We start from the raw sequence: 17193 nt of genomic DNA, 5'->3' as shown, positions 1-17193 counted from the left end.
CAATTGCGCCTGATCCTTGGAGCGGGTGACCTCTTCCCCCACTTAGGTCTGTCCTTTCCAGGACTGGAAGAAGCTTGAGGAAAGTCTTACATGGCACTTCTGAAAGGTCAACCCTTGTGAGATTATGTGTAATCCATTTACAAAGAATAAAAATATTCCCACCTCTCTTTAACTTGGAAAAAAATGGCAATTTTAAATACACAATTAGATCTTGCATCGACCTAACCTGGGAAGGATGCCAAGGCACCTGCTCATTTTACTGAGAGTGTGGAGTTGGAAGTTGTTTTTTATTGAATGTGCCAGTATCCGTGTGCTGTCCGAGAGAGCTGTGAAGTGTAAAGGTGGCTGGCACGGGAAGGACTCAGCTCTGTGAGGAGCAGCCAGCAACCTGTGCATGGCTCATTTCTTTCACTACAGTGGCATATGATAAAGCTTCACCTAAACTGCACACTTGGGTGGAGGCTGGGTGGCAGATCACGTGCAGCAGCCCCCAAAAATAGATAGGTAGAAGCAGGTTCAGCACCTGTGTTCAGGGTGGTCCCAGGCCTTTGCTAGAGACAGGAACCAGAGTAACATGGTCTAGTTCAAAAAATACCATTCATTTCCAGTCCTTCCACCATCATCTCATTACACAGAGTTTTTTCATTCTATTTGTTCCTATAAATTTTTTTTTCCCCTGTAGCTGCCCCTATGCCACAACTTACTTGTGACTCTGAAAGTGACTGCTTTGAAGACTGCCTCAGTTGAGGTGATTTCCTTTATTTCAGTAGGCATAGAGCATGCGTCCAGTGCCAGGTTCTTCAGTTCCTCTAAACTAGTGCTTCCATCTTGGTAAAAAAGTTCAAGTAAGTAGTCTCTTGGTGATCAAATATTTGCATGAGGTTTAAAAAAAAGGAAGTTATTTCTTTTTCATTCTTCCATATCAGTCTTCTCTAGGACAAGTCATGTCCCACATGGCAAATTAAAGGTAAAAGGGGTTGGGAGTGGGGTGGGTGTCTTCTACCCTTGCACACCTCATTGCAAGGCCACTAGAGAAAGCAAAGATGCAATACAGATGGGAATATATTGCCTAGGATATGAAGTTCCATCCTATTCTGGGGCAGCGAACTGCATCTTACAACCCCTTCTGAGATTTATCTTACAACCCAGTAGGGTCTGACTGGAGTGGTTGCTCCTGCTCTTGCTATGGGAAGGCTGTCCCACTCCTCCTGTGCTCCGGGGGTTAGAAACCTTCTATGATGCTGCCTGATTTTTTTCTTGGCTAGATTACGTTAATTGTGCTGATACTGTTCCCCATCTAGTTATTTCCCTTCACCTTGTACTTAACCCCTTAAGGCATTCATGACAACTAGTTAATACATCCTCTGCCTTTATTCTGGTAAATTACTTTAAGGAAGCTCTTGCCTTCTTTAGGACAGATGGTGTTACGCTCACTCCTCCCGTTCTTGCATATTTGCCTTTCAGTTCATTTTTCATATAACAGGAGAGAATATTTATTCACTTAAGAGAAACATGGATGCTTTTCCAGATGGGGCCTTAACAGGGTTTGCATGGTAACATTAGCAGGGAAATTATCTTCCCTGCTACAGCCTCCTGTAGATACTGTCATCAGTTGGGGTATGTAGTCCTACTAAGTATTTCCAATAGAAAAGTTTGTGATGCTCTTAAATCCTATTCTGTTCCTGCTATGCCATTTTCTAGATCATTCAGTTGTTCCTATATGAAATCCTTGTCCTCTACTAATTCTAAGTTTTTGTATCTTTGTAAAATACTAGCCTATTTTTATGTTGTCTTTAGCAGCCCTTTAATTCTTCGATCTCTTTTTCCTCATGTTCTGTTGATAGCACTGCAACTGGAGTTGCTGCAATTTTGCCCTGAAAGATACCTGGCTGAAAGCCTTCTGCTACTTGCTATTTCTGCCAGTTCATCTTGCTGTTTGGAGTAATTTCTAAAATACTATAGAGAAACATCCTTGTCACTGAGTTTGTGCATTTTATTGTTCTTGCTATGTAGTTACTTTGAAATAACCCATAGACTCTCTAATAAATTCTGGTGGGGTTTCCAGCACGTCTTTGTCCTTCACAAAGCTTGTTTGAAGTATCACACTTTTTTATAATCTTGGCAAACTATTCAGCTGTCCATCACAAACCAAACAGGAATGTTTGGGGGGGGCAGGCTGACATCAAGTGAGAGACAGATGACATGGTTATCTGGCTCAACAGAGCTAAGAAATAAGAAAGCTGCAGTGAACAGTGTTGCAGGGTTTATATAGGCACACCCTAAGCAGTTTGCCAAAGCCACTCCACAGCATTTCATGTGTAAAACAAGTTGTAATTAACCTTCCCCATGAATTGCCTGCAGAATTGTCACAGAGTTTCTTGCTGCTTTACTACAGTGAAACGATAAAGTAGGAGACAGCAGAGCACTTGTTGCTCTAGGTGCTCTGCTGTCCAAGCAGTGCCTGCACTTGCGTCTGCACACTCAAAATGAGGAATGCTCTCTGCTGATCGGTAGCAGGGATGGTGATGTTTGGTTACTGTTCTGCCCGTTCACTAACGTCACCTAGGAGTGCACCAGCCCATCCAAAGAACGTGCCCAAGGTGAAGCAAAGCTGCTTATTTTCTTTACATCATCAAGCTTTTGCTGCCGATCTGACTGATGCCTCCCAGGTGCTTCCATGTAATTCATTACATCTTTATTTGTCTGTGATTTGGAGTCAGAACTGCCAGGTGCAAAGGGAACGTGTAGTCAGGAATTTATCCATTAGCTCCAAGGCCAGAACTTCCTTGAACGATGATGCTTCTTGCGAGCTTTTCTTTGTGAGTGAATGTAGAATTGTTTTTGCTGTTTTCTGTCTTTTATGCACTCAGGAACGTTTTCAATAACAGAGAAAGAGAGGAGTGCTCTTCTAAGCACAGGGAGAGTTGTCACACCTACAAAATAAAGGATGAAGTCCCAAAGGTTCATAGCCTCAGGGTCTGAAAGATGGTCAGAAATTGCTTATTAGGCCTCTTTAAATGCAACTTTTGAAAAAGAAAGTTGTTCCTGGCCTAAGAGACTACTAGGTAGTATTCTCATGGTACGAGAGTGTTAGACTGACTGGGTGAGTGACAATAAATGAAGTCAGTTTCTCCTCTTTTGCTTTCCTTTCTGAGCCCCAAAGAAATGAAGGAGAAAGTGGCATCTTCCATCCATCACAAAGACTAAGGCTGGAAAATACTCTATGGCTTCAGCCGCAGGATTGACTTCAAGTGTCTGTGGGCAGTGAATGCAGTTGCTTAGCCATGACAAAAGCATATTCTTAATAACATTTCAGGTTTATAGAATCAACCTGAACTGGAAGCAAAACTAACGCTTTCAAGTATTATTTCCTTTGGGATGTGTTGGGGTTATTTTCCAGCTCAAAAGGTAAAGTAGAACAACTATACAGAAGACCTGGAAAGTGGGTTAGTTCCCAGATGACTGTAGTTGGAGATAATTTTGGGGAGATTTGCCCATGAACATTACAATTTTTAGTCAGTGCTCTGGTGGATAATTATATTTTTGCTTCAGCTTTCTGAGCTTTCATTGAGAGACAGACAAAACCTTCCTTTGTATCCCCCCAAAAACTGTAGCTTCCTGAGGAGTATGAATATCCTAAAATAATCAAAGTTGTATTGTTTTCCAGAATTTCCCCACAGCCTGAAACAACAGATCTGAGTTGAATGCTGAAGTTTTAACATTATGTTTAAAACATTAGTATTATTAATTACTTTAAATGTTCCTTATTTCAGTGAAGTTTGCAGCCAGTGTGCTTACCCTGCATTCTCATACTGAATTTTTATTGGAAATGTCTGTAGCTACCCAGACCTCCAGTTCCTCCCGTGCAACAACTCTTAGGGCAGTTGTGATGGGCAGGACAGGACCTTTCTTAGAGGTGACCCTTTGTGAAGGAAAACATTACTTTTTCATTAGAGAAAAAATTGGGAGAATAGAGATGTATTTAATTTTCTTCAACAGAAAAGCTGTTTGAATTAAAAAGTGGTTATAAAAGTAGAAATTAATAAGTACCTGCTACAGTAAGAGAGAGAGAACAGGAGCTCTAAATCTATATGGAGGACATGCCATTTTTAAAACAACTCGATGTGTAGTCCTTTACTGCTGTTTCTCTCCTCAAAAATACTGCAACCTGTGGCTGGCGTGAGGCGGCTGATGGCCACTCTGCAGCTACTGTACTTTGAGCTTTTTGCCACTGCAATGACAACTGTCCCCGGGGGTTGCTCTTGGGGCGTGTATCGCTGCAGATGTGCCACCACCAGTCCCTCCTAGCCCTTTCCCTCACCAGTAGCCAGAGTGTTCCTGCTGGTGCGCTGGGTGAGTGTCCTGAAAGCCTCTTCCCAGCCCAGCTCACGGCAGGGAGGAATGGTCCTGGCAAGGGAGCATGGAGCTCTGCTTCCCACCACCAGTGCTCACCGACCCTGCTTCGGGAGAGCCCTTCTCCCTCTCCTAGCCGCAAGCACGGGCTGAGGGATGTCCAGCCCTGTGAAGAAACAAGGGGAATCCAGTTACCCGTGAAATACCAACAGAGAAGGGACAGATTAGAGGACGACCCTGCAAGGCAACTCCCTTCCACTGCAGCGCTGGGGGCAACAGCAGGGTAAGACCGAGCAGTTGTTTGCAAGGAGGAGGTAAAAGGGCCTCAGGCCACGGGAGAAGGTCCTGATGGTGGTAATGGGCTGGCACAGAGGGAGGAGGATAAAGGAGGTTTGGGGGGTGTTTGTTTCCTTTTAATTTAAGCAAGTGTGGGCAGGATGATCAGAGAGCATCACCCTTGGAAGGTTAACAAGAACATGCTTCATGGACATTGTGCAAAAATTCCTGCCACACATCGCTGTTTCAACAGACTTCATAGGAATTTGCAGCATCGGTTCAAACAGGAGTCAAATTCCTGCTGGGGCTGTGCTTATTCACCTTTGTAATGGGCAAGGTGTTTCCCCTAGTCGTGCTGCAGGCTGTGATTTAAAGGCATTCATTCCTGTTTGTGGCCATAGCGGGTGAGGAGCGAAGCAATCTCTGATTACAGACGTTTGCAGGTTGGCAGAAGGCGAGGTCATGGGCACCAACTGAAACACAAGAGGTTCTCTCTGAACACCAGGAAACACTTTTCCACTGTGAGGGTGACCGAGCACTGGCACAGGCTGCCCAGAGGGGTTATGGAGTCTCCATCCTTGGAGATGTTCAAAAGCCATCTGGACACAGCCCCGGACAACTGGCTCTAGGTGGCCCTGCTTGGGCAGAGGGGTTGGAGCAGATGACCTCCAGAGGTCCCTTCCCACCTCAACCATCCTGTGATACCCTAAAGTTCAAAGCATGGCTTCAAGCACCACATTTGTTACTTGTCAGTAAAACCAGCACATCAGCCAGGGTTGGTACATGTGCAGTTGGCAGGCAACCACTGGCAGGGGAATGAGGCAGTAACGGTGAGTATTTCTGTCTGGCCAGTAAAAAGCTACCATTTCTGCACTGGTATTTAGAAATACTAATTGTGGATTGCAAGACAGGTGACAGCACAGTTCTGGTTATTAGAGTCAACTTATAAATATGAGGATAAAAATAATGAGGATAACATTTAAGTTTGAAGACTAGGGTTTTAGCTGCATTGTGAAAAAAAATTGAGACCTTTACTGGATAGCTATGGTATTTAGGTGTCCCTTTCCCTAGTTACTTATTGCCCTCAGCAGAAGTCAGATAAGAACACAGGTCTCCCAGGCTACTTCATTGACTATGAGGTAATGTTAATCCTCAAAAAGAGAAAAAAGTACACTTTACAGTTGTTAAAGTGACCTAGCTGATACCGTGATGCAAACAGTATCATCAAGGGGCTTGGCATGGAAGGTGGCGTCTAGGGGCAGTAGTAGAAGCTGCTGTTCTCTAGCAGATTTGCAGTTTGAAGTGGGACACATTGGAAGTCTGAACTCTTAGAGGTTGCTGAACATGACAGAGACTATTTTCCAGCCCACCCATCAAAGCTTCTGCAATTCCCTGTGCAAAGGTGTCCTAACAAAGCAAATCAAATAAGACTGTATGCCGGCATATTGTTTCTTGCCAGGACTCACCTTCTGAAATGAATTTAGCAGATCCGAATTTCAAAGTCTTAGTCAAAAGTAACCAGATTTGAATGTCATTAGAAAGCAGATCTGTTTGTGGTAGTTCAGCTTCCTTATGCCCACTGAAACAAAAAGCCTGTACAAGCTGAACCTCGGGGCTCCAGATTAGCTGTAAAACCCATTTCTCCATATTAATTCCACTATCAAAACATGAATAATACATAGGTGCTGGTGGCTAGTGCAGAGAGGTTTTCATGCTTCACCATTTGGGGAGATCTTAGATGAGGGTTGATTGATCATGGCTGTTCAGGAGGCTGCATGTGCTGCTTCTTCCCCCGTTGCTCGTGTGTGATGCGACTTGCTAGCGACTGGCTCCACGGCCTCCTTGCACCCTGAGCCCTGATAAGCCCAGCACTGCTCCCAGTGCTGTGTAAGAACGCACAGCAAGCAGCATGATGAGGCTGCTCATATTGATACGCAAATGATGTATTGCCATACTTGAGCACTCGACTAGAAGAACCACCTTTGCAGAAGCACAGGGTAACGTAGTAATTATGCCAATTAAAATTTCTTTATTTCCTAGGGCTATTTTTGTTAGGTTGCTAATGGCGATAGATTTGTGGTGAGCAGTAACTGTTCAGTAAGACCAGGACTCTCATAATAATTTCCTAACAAATCTGAGTAGCAGGGTTTAGATAGCCAACTCTCTCTTTGGTAGGCATTGCCAGAGTTTAAACAAAATTATTCTGAGATAACGTTACTCTGTTCTCCTGTTGCCTAACACATTCTATAAGAAATTTGTCAGCTGTGGAGTGATGCTTTAAGTACCAAGAAATGCTCGTGTACTGAAGAGGCTGCGTTCCTGGTTACTGCAGAGCAGAGGAACCAAAGGGAGGTGGGAGAAGGTTGAGATGAGACAAGCACAGGAGAGCCTGTGGTCCCGCTGTTAAAGGCTGTGTGCATCACCCTGGCAACATCAAGTCTCTGCTAATCCTTGCATTTTGCCTCCTACCATTGGCTGCCCTGGGGAAGGTCTGTGAGAGGTGTGATCTGGCAGCAGCTATGAAGTGTCTTGAACTGAATAATTTTCGGGGACACAGCCTGAAAGTCTGTAAGTCCAGGAGGCACTTGGGGTGGGAATTTCCATTTAGCAAGCTTTGTTAAAGTGAGCAGGTTGATGTGAATGCCGGAGTTTAGAGGTTAGGATTCCACTGGGTTAGTCCATCTCTGCAGGCACAGTCTGAAGCTATTTTCTACAGCTTTTCTCTTCACCATCTCTTTCCCTGCCATGTTTCCACAGTCTAACTGAGCTACAGTCATCAGGAAGCCTTTCCTAGAGGCAGCCCATCTCATCATACCTCCCCAGTTCCTAATTGCTCTGCTTCTACTTGCTGCAGTTCCTTCCTCTGCTTGCCATCTGCCAGTGGTGGCTGCGCTGCTGGAGTGGGGCAGGAGTGGGAGGGGAGGGCAGAGGCACTGCTGTGGGACCTAGCAACAAGGAGTAGTGGGCAGTGGCAGTTGTTAAACCCATCTCCTTTGGCCCTAGGGGAGGCTCACGGCCTCTGATCCTGGGTCTGGGGAGCAATCTGTGTGTTGGTGATGGGACATCCACATTTTCAACAAGAATCACTGTCCCCATCCCTCTTCCTTCCTACTGCCCTGACACAGACGCAGTGACGTGTCAACAGGACAAAATAGGGCAGGTAAGTCCAGACAGGAAAGGCAAAGCCCTGAACACAGCCTCTCATCAAAACCTCTGCTCTTGCCTCTGTGAGCAAGAAGCTCCGCAGAAGCATGCGTGGCAGCGGGAGCAAGGTGAGCAGGTCTGTTTGGACACGTCTGCAGTGGCCAAAAGCACCCCTCCCCGGGGTCAGCCGTGAGAGCAGCTCTGCCTGCTATGACTACTGACAGCTTCAAAGCGTGCCAGGAGCTGCCACTGCAGAGCACACCCTGCCTGCCACAGCCCACCCACCAGTCCACATCCCCTGAGATGCGTGTGCAGCTGGGCCACCCACACCCATGGAGGCAGGAGCCGGCAAGGAGACAAGGTTATCTTCAGCAGAGTATTTTTTTTGGCCGTTCCCAGTGTCTGCATTTTTACCCTTAGGGCAGTAACAATGACGAGAGGGCCTCAACACTGAGCTGGTTTCCGAAGTTTCCTTTGTGAAGTCTTACTTACACTTAATTTCTGTCCAGAAGACCAGCATTGATTAAATACAGTCAGAACCACTGCATAAATTGGACATGGTAGTATTTTCCTCAGTTGTTTTTGTGGAAATATATGTTGAGTTTGATTTGTGCTTCTATATAGAGCGAGTAATGTAGAGAAGCATGCTGGAATTTATTTTCAAGAGTAGAAATCCTGTGTCGGGTTTTCCAAGGACATGTTGAAGTTAAGACATACTGCATGTGCTTTTCATATTTGGTTGGATTAAAGAACAAAAGGACCAACCCCCCCCCCCATCATGTTCATTCCCTATACAATCATCTTTTTGATTTTCTGTATCAGAATCGCAGATCTTACAGAACAGCAGCTGCTGGTGGTGCAACGGTGGCAGGACCCCAAGTGCCAAGCACACGTGCAATATCCCCTGCTCAGGTGAGCTGTTTCTACAGGTGGTGCTGTGATGGGCTGCCCTCTCATATTCCAGCTGCAAATAGATTAGCACAGGTTGGTCACGCCTCTATCTTTAAAAAACAAAGCAGAACAAAATACAAAGCAGAAGAACATTCAAGCCCACCCTTCCCCCTTTCCAAAGGGAGATCTGCAGAGCAGTCATGTACATGTGGGAGGAAAAGGTTTCTTTAGAACAGGAACTGCGTCCTTCCCTTTTGTCCATCTCAATGTTTCCAGAGTAAAAAGGTTTCCATAGAAGCTCTTCATTAATTAGAAGTTACACTAACCTCAGGAAATCTAATTTTTCTTTGAAGACAGTTAGAGGCTGACCACTTGAAAAAGACTGGTCTACATGCCGGTCTTGTCAACTTGCTTTAAGAGCTATAATACTTCTGAGCTGAGCAGCACTGTCCATGTGAGATCTATTTTGCACAAGGAATGGGGTAGGGAATTTTTGCTTCCCGGGAGTGGGTTAGGCATGGCATTTACCGTCTTCTTGTCACTGTCTTCTTGTCTGCCAGGAGCCCCAGCACATGCTCTGGGTGGCCGTGGGATGGGGGCTCTGGAGAGTGGTTTGCAGGCAGGGTCTGGCCACAGCTCCCAGGAGGAGCCCCCCAGGTTCTCCCATCCATCACAGGAACTGACAGAGCTGGGCTGACTGGAGGGTGCAACTAGGGCACAGAGCAACCCTGTAAATCAGCAACCCCGTAAATCAGCAACCCCCTCAGCCTCATCTCCTCCTGAAACTGAGGAATTCATTACCCTTGGGTTAGCACAACCCTCCCATGTGTGACGCTGCTTAGGAGCCACATGGGCATCACTCCCCAGTCACCTGCAGTCCAGAGAGAGCTGGTGGCCTTATTCAGAGATACCGGCACAAAACCATGCCAACATGGACCTCTGACTTCATTCAGCCCAACAGCCAGGCACACTCCTTGCCCCAAAGTGAATCAATAATGGAAAGTAACTTCAGATGGATGCTCTTCAGGCCTGTCACTTCTGGTAATTAACGTGGTTTTAAGAGTCTTCTGTCCTCTGTTGCCGTTCAGAGTATCATGGGAAGCTGTCTGCCTTCGTACAAGAACAAGAAAACATTTCAAACATATATTCTGTTATATTCAGCTACGCAGGAAAACAATGTAAATAACAGGTCCTGCTAAGACAACTTGTTTTGACAAAGACAAGAACTGCCAACACAAGCTGCTCACACCTAAACAGAGTGAAATGGTGTCAGTTAATTTTTAATACCTTGCTCACCCAAAGAACCACCAAGTTCACAGAGCAAACAAAATGGAAATAACCGCAATCTTTCCCTCCCATGTCTTTTTATATATTTTTCATTATGGGTGTTACTTGTGGACAACTTTGTACCAGAAATATAACTTGTTAGCCAGAAGGGTGATACACCTTTTGCTGCACTACAGCACAACTGAATAGTTATCTACCAAGAAGACCAACTGAAAACACACTTCTTAAGCCATGAGCAAAGGAGCTTGGTTACAGATTAACCATAAAATGGTGGCAGAAACTAGTTTGTTGTCACCCCAGTAGCCTCATTCTATATTTCAAGCTTATCTCGTGAAGGTAAATGCAGGAAATATGGCATCCTCTTGCAGCCATTTGTTTTGCATCATATGTAGAGTTGCTTCACTGGACTTACTCTGCTCATTCTTGTAACTGAAAGTTGCCGGAGGAAAGGCCTTTGCTTTTCCTCAGAAATCAGAAGCGCAGAAATTGCCACGCATCTCTGGCTTTTGGATCTTGTCTAGAAGACAGATGATGTCTTACCAAAGAAGGTGATAGCCTATATATTCCAGAGATGTACAAAGATTTCTGGAGCAGTCAGCCCACAGATTGGATACTTTGAATTTCAGAGCGGCTGCACACCTTTTAGCATGCTTGCCACTTTCCTTCTTTGTGTCCTATGTGGGCTTTTTCCCTCCCAGCGTGGGAGAGCAGCAGCACCACAGGCGCCTCAGGCGGCGCGAGCCGCCGCCATTTTGCCTACGCCACGAGGAGCGCCTCACACCCGGCGGGCAAGGGAGAAAGGAGGAAAGAGGGGGAGGAAGGGGGGGGGGGGGGGGGGGTGTGGCGTCACTCCGCCCCGCCGCCATGACGCCACCTCACCGCCGGAAGTGGTGGGAGGGGGAAAGGCAGGCTGCGGGCGGCGGCGGGGCCGGGCCGGGCCTGGCGGGCGGGCGGGCGGGCGCGCGCGGCGCGGGAGCTGAGCGCGGGCGGCGCGGCTGCGGGCGGCGCCCCTCCGGCCGGGGCAATATGTTCAAGAGAATGGCTGAGTTCGGGCCTGACTCGGGGGGCAGGGTGAAGGTGCGGCCCCGGCGGCGGGAGGGGGCGAGAGGCGCTCCGCGGGCTGCCGACGGACACGGGGAAAACGCCTTTCAAAACGCGTCATCTTTGCTTTTCTTCCTGTTTTGTTTTGGTTTTTGTTTTTTGTGTATTTTTTTTTGTTTGTTTTGTTTTGTTTTGTTTGTTTTGGGTTTTCTTTTTAAGGGAGTTACCATTGTGAAGCCGATCGTGTATGGAAACGTCGCACGGTATTTTGGGAAGAAAAGGGAAGAAGATGGTCACACTCACCAGTGGACGGTCTATGTCAAGCCTTACAGAAACGAGGTAAGGTGTTAAACCGTCGCCGGCCTCACCGTGGGTCGTGGAGAGGCTTAACCTATTGTGTTGATGTAGCATACTTCGCACTTGCTGGTAGCCATGGTTAATAACTGTGCCGGTAGCTATAGTTACCGTGCGTATGGGGACAGTTGCGAGGCTCTGAAGTTTGTTTGAATTGAACTTTGAATACTGATCGAGATGACCTTAATCAGCCATAAGGCTGGAAAATAGATAGACCATCATAGATCATAAGAATATCTGGGACTGACTGTGTTAAGTATGAGTTATTTGACAACCTGGCAAAGTGACTATTCAATTAACTAATTTAGCAACCAAACTTAACTTTTAAAGTGTCCTGAAGTGAACTACCTTCATTGTAATGCCAAAAACCACACCCACAGGTCAAAAAGACCCCTGCCCAGGTCAAGACCCTTCCCTGGAGCATGCGTAGTAGCAGAAGTATTGTGTAAGCAGTATTATAACTGAACATTAATCACTAACCAATCAGTATCTAGTTGGCATGTTTGGAAAAGTAGTAGTCTCTGATTTTCGTGTATAAAAGAAGCACCAAAACCTGCTGTTGGGGTGCTTGATTTGTGGAGAAGTCCACCGAGCACCCAGGCCAGAATAAATACAGTATCTTTCCTGAGCATGTTAAGATGGGCTTATTGAACGTGGGGCACAAATCAGCTTTTAGGGTGAGGATGTCGTGCCTGGGACTGCAGGGCTGTGGGGGAGAGCGGGAGAGCGCGGCACCTTGCCCCGGCTGCTGGGCGCTGTGCAGCACGCTGTGCTGATGAGTTAGGGTTTTAAAAAGCCAGGATTTGAGGAGAAGTTGTAAGAGGAGAAAATGCATAGCCTGGGGGAGGGTTCCAAAAAGGAAAAAGAGGGAAGACTCTTTTCCTCTTACCTTTTTAGAGGGACCTTTCCAGGCCAGGTGAAAACTGGAGCGTGTTCATGGGAACAAAATACTGACAGACTTGCATGCCAGTACTAATTCTTGGATTTACCATCTTGCTTTCCTACTGTGCTTAAAGTCAGTAGAAATACTGTGTTTGTGTCAGAAGAAATGATAGACAAGCAGAGTGGATGAATAAGCAGTAGTTTGGTGTGCTGTATAAATAATCGGAAATAATGTTTCTGTTTTAGGATATGTCTGCGTATGTGAAAAAAATTCAATTCAAGTTGCATGAAAGCTATGGTAATCCTTTAAGAGGTGGGTTTTGCATCTGGGGATTTGTTCCTAGAACTGGGATTTTTGTTAGTTCCACTGAGGTTATATCACGCGTATTAACACCTCTTTGTTTCCTACTGCAGTTGTTACCAAACCACCATATGAAATCACTGAAACAGGCTGGGGTGAATTTGAAATAATCATCAAGATATTTTTCATTGATCCAAATGAAAGACCTGTAAGTACATTGAACTTTTAACAACACATAATTAATTATGGTGGCCTAAAAGCTGCAGTGTGGGATATTGCTGATCAAAATAAGTCCTATCAGCCATAGAAGTAATAAAGCCTGTTCTTGTAGGAAATGTTTTTAATGCTTGGCCATGTTTTCCTTTTTCTGTGCTTTACTGTTGGCATTCGTGACTGCTTTTCCTGCACTTGGCTTCTGTGACATTAACTAATATGTGACTGCATGTTGCACCTTACGGGGTTGAGCACATACTGAGGATTTCTCCTGTATGTAGTTTCCTAGTTCTAGGATATTTGAATTTAATATTTTTGGTTGGTTGGTTGGTTTTTGCTTTTTGTCTATCAGATTTGTTCATAATCAGTTAAAAAGCAGCAAAGATACTCTGCTAGCATTAGTCTCTCCTAAGAAAACCAGGTTCAGACACTACTTTAGTTGAATAAAGCATTGGAATGAGTTTCTTTCTTCCCATCCTGTGTTTTAGACATACCTTGCAGTTTTATCCAAGTTTAGGTAGGAAACTTGATTAGGATATTTTAGGGGAAGGGGGTGTTTATTTCTGGAAGGACTGAGTTCCTTCTGCCACACGAACTACAGCGATCCTCTTGCTTTAGCCTTTTTCTGCCAAATGAGGGGAAGACTGAATTTAATGTTTTTCTTGAATATGTGAAAATTGACACCAGACTAGAAAGGGCTTCCTGCGCTCTTGTGCTCAGTAGCATCCTGACTTGTCGTGTTAACTCCATTCGCAGCTTGACCAAGCTGTTTTAAAGTTGGTTGGGTGTTTTTTTCTTTGCAGCTGTTCTTGGAAGGCTGTTTCGGTGCCTGTCATGTTCTTCCTTTCCAGGAAGTACCAGCCGGAGAAAGGTATCACCCTCTTCCACGGCCATTCACGGGCCCCTTCGTGGAAGGGAAGAACTGTGGGCTGTGTGTCCTCTTCCCGGGTCGTGGTCTGAGCGGTCAGCCCTTCCTCAGGGCTGGACAGGGGGCTCCAGTGCCTCTCCAGCTCCTGCCATTTGCAGTATAGTAATGGAAGAGTAGCTCTGCAGAGAGAAATTTCAGTGAAAAGCTATTCACAGCTTCCTCCCGGGTGGTTTTTCTTTCACAAGAAGGGATGATAAGGTCACAGAAAGCACTTTCTGACAGATTAGTTGGGAAAGTTGAACTAAATCGTCTATTTGGAAATGTTTACGAGAAGGTGGTCTTAGTGTATACACCAATACTAAACCACTTGTCCAGACATTTTTCAGGTATCAAGAAGCCTCTGGTGTGTTGAACACTGAGTATTAAATTTAAGTTATTCTGTTGAAGTTATATGACGTTGATGTTTCCATTCCTAAAAGATTTTTAAATCCTATACAATTGTTTGGTAAGAACAAATACTGCGTGTTGATACCTGGAAGAGGATTTGTATTTTTCTACAATTGTGAAGCTAATAAAATTCTGTCTTTGTATAGGTAACCTTGTATCACTTGCTGAAGCTTTTTCAGTCTGATACCAATGCCATCCTGGGAAAGAAAACTGTAGTTTCTGAATTCTATGATGAAATGGTATGAGAATTTTTAATGTAATCTTCACTTTATTTTGAAGAGTATCAGTGATACCCTGTATTTTTCTTCTTCATTAGATATTTCAAGATCCTACTGCAATGATGCAGCAGCTGTTAACAACATCTCGTCAGCTAACACTAGGTGCTTATAAGCATGAAACAGAGTGTAAGTTGAAAATTAAAATATTTTAATTTTAGAAATTAACAGTAGTTGGGTTTGCTTTTAGTGATTTTTCTGGGCTGTGACAGTACAGTGGATTTGGATGTTGCTGAAAAGTTGTATTTTTGCAGTAAGTTACCTTCAACTTTTGCAAAGTTACTAATATTTACTTGAAGACTTTTAAGATGTTCTGATCTGTATGTCTGCTGAAAAAAAAAAAAGAGGAATTATGAATTACACAATATGAAGAGTTATGGCATGATCTGCGCTTAGTTTAACATCTTTAAGATGAGTTAAAACAGAACTAAGGCCACTGTATTCACGGTACAGTTCTGTTCAGCTCATGGGAATGTTAACTGCAAGCAAAGATCATGCTTTAAGCACCGAAATCCGGAACAGTTTAAGTCAAAGCAGCAACCCTTTGGGGATAAAGAGTAGCGTCTGAAAGCTCTTCAGGTCTTTTTCCCTTCTAACTCTTTAACTGTAGGTCGTTTCATAACGTACTCCTTCAGTAGAGCTTAAAGTTCTTTGCATCCATTTTATCTAATCTGTATTCAAATATAAACCAGAATATTAAGGGAATTAAAGAAATTAAATTAAAATACACTGATTCGTAAAATATAATGCATTTAGTGATAATTTCTGTTCTGATCTTCTGGATTTCATCTCTTCTACCCTCAGAAAGCAAATGTGATATTTACTGAGCCCAAATCCTACCTTGTTAGTTACAAACTCTAATGTCATTGTATTCTGGCTCACCTGGCCTTTGGCTAATCTGTGTGTTCCCCTGACAACAAAGCTCAGGTATTTTTAGTCAGTGAATTACTGGAGCTAAGGGTGGTTATGAGTTTGAAACTCTGCAGAGTTAGGGTTCCAATTTGCCTTATGTCTCTTAGGGTGTGTGGACGTGTGAGCTACTTGGTTTTTCTACCTCAGCCAGTCTTGAGGTGGATTTTTGTTACAGTGCATGTTGTTATGGTTTATGTATAGAAAATGTTTAATAATTCAAGTCATAAAAAAGTCTTGTCCCAATTTAAACTTTTCCCACTTAAAATTTTTGAATGTTTCTCCTGAGAGCAGATAGAAACTTTTAGTGGATTTTTTTGTATATTTCCTTAGAATGTGCTGCTGAAGCAGATAAAAACTAAGATTTTTTTGTCAGTGCCCATGATTATGTAGCATATGGGATATGAAGAGATATCCATAGCCTCCATGGATTTGTTGGCTTACCAGCTTAGTCCAAAAACATCTGTACGAACAAATTAAAAAAAAAAAAAATTATCTCAGTAAACCAGATTGAGATGTCCTAATGTCAGGTATTTGTAAAAGCAGAGGTAGCACTACTAAATCTTCTAGATACATAGAATTAAAACTCCGGTGGGATGGAGAGTAGGAAGTGGTTATAGTACGTGGAAAAGGGACCCCAGGACGGTTGAGGTGCGGAGGCATCTCTGGAGGTCAGGTCGCCTGCCCCTCCCGCCCTAGAGCCAGCTGCCCGGGGCGCTGCCCAGGTGCCCTCTGCCCGTCGCCGGGGTTGGAGCCCCCACGGCTGCTGCGGGAACCTGTGCCAGTGCTCCCTCACCCTCACAGTGGGAAAGTGTTTCCTGGTGTTCAGAGGGAGCCTCCTGCTTTTCAGCTGCTGCCCGTGGCCTGACATGCTGTCACTGGGCATCACAAATACATTATTTGTAATTCTCTGTAATCTCCCATTTATTTGTGGTCGCCAGGTCAGGGGTTTTTTTCCCACTTAATCTTTCAAAAACTCTGCAAAATGATTGGGTTGAATGAGGCTGTGAAACAAGCTGCTTTTTTTTTTTTTTAATATTCTAGATTTTTATTTGCATACCATTTTGACTACAATTGTTGAATCTTTAAGACTAACAGTAATACATTTTTTTTCAGAACACACACCATCCAAATTAATGTTGCAATTAAAAAAAATAATTTCGACTTTTCATGGTACTTAAATATTTCTTTTTTTTCTCTTATCAACACCACAGTTGCAGATCTTGAAGTGAAAACCAGGGAAAAGCTGGAAGCTGCCAAAAAGAAAACTAGTTTTGAAATTGCTGAGCTTAAAGAAAGACTGAAAGCAAGTCGTGAAACCATCAACTGTTTAAAGAATGAAATCAGAAAACTTGAGGAAGATGATCAGTCTAAAGATATGTGATGAGTGTTGACTTGCTAAAGAGCCTATAATGAAAAAAGGACTTCAGTCATGGAACTGTACATGTTCTCTTCAATTCTGTAACTGAGACTACGTTGATTTCACTTGCAAATGAGTGAAGTATGTGGCAAATAGCTTTGTAAATAGAAGAAAAAAGAAAGGATGTATCCTTGTTTTATAGTTAAAATCTGTGGGTACTTAACAAGTGATTTCAAGTAGAAGGCATCTTGGAAACCAGACTACTTTTTTTTTTTTTAAACTGCATTTGAGTGGTATATGAAAACCTTGTATTAAGTCTTGTATTAGTTCAATGTGATTTTACAAAATGCTTGGTGTTTACTTTTTTAACTTGTTTTTTCTACTGATTATATTTAGAGATGCATCTTTAAAGCTAAAAATAAAGTATGTGGGTTTTTATTTTAGTATCTTTTGTCTCTGTCCACTTACAAGATTCAAGAAAAATTGTAAATAACATACCCTGCTTTAAAGCAGGGGTTGAAATACAATGGCACACCACTTGCTTAAGTCTAGTTACAGTGGTTTCTGCAGGTCTGTCCATTATCAGCTCTAC

The 17193-nt window shown here is 43.9% G+C and overlaps 1 protein-coding gene across 1 annotated transcript; it reads left to right on the top strand.

Moving 5' to 3' along the window:
* The first annotated feature begins 10883 nt into the window (after positions 1-10883).
* Positions 10884-16766, top strand: LOC122153462 (YEATS domain-containing protein 4). Its single transcript, XM_042793056.1, has 7 exons — positions 10884-11028; positions 11212-11331; positions 12475-12541; positions 12643-12737; positions 14204-14296; positions 14374-14461; positions 16456-16766. Exons 1-7 carry the CDS (start codon positions 10978-10980, stop codon positions 16623-16625), a joined length of 684 nt encoding a protein of 227 aa, XP_042648990.1. The 5' UTR covers positions 10884-10977; the 3' UTR covers positions 16626-16766.
* Positions 16767-17193: the final 427 nt, after the last annotated feature.

Source organism: Tyto alba, unplaced genomic scaffold (assembly GCF_018691265.1).
Source record: "Tyto alba isolate M040663 unplaced genomic scaffold, T.alba_DEE_v4.0 Super-Scaffold_2, whole genome shotgun sequence".
Classification (NCBI taxonomy): domain Eukaryota; kingdom Metazoa; phylum Chordata; class Aves; order Strigiformes; family Tytonidae; genus Tyto; species Tyto alba.
The sequence above is the reverse complement of the archived record's forward strand: the minus strand, read 5'-3'. Positions and strand labels throughout refer to the sequence as shown.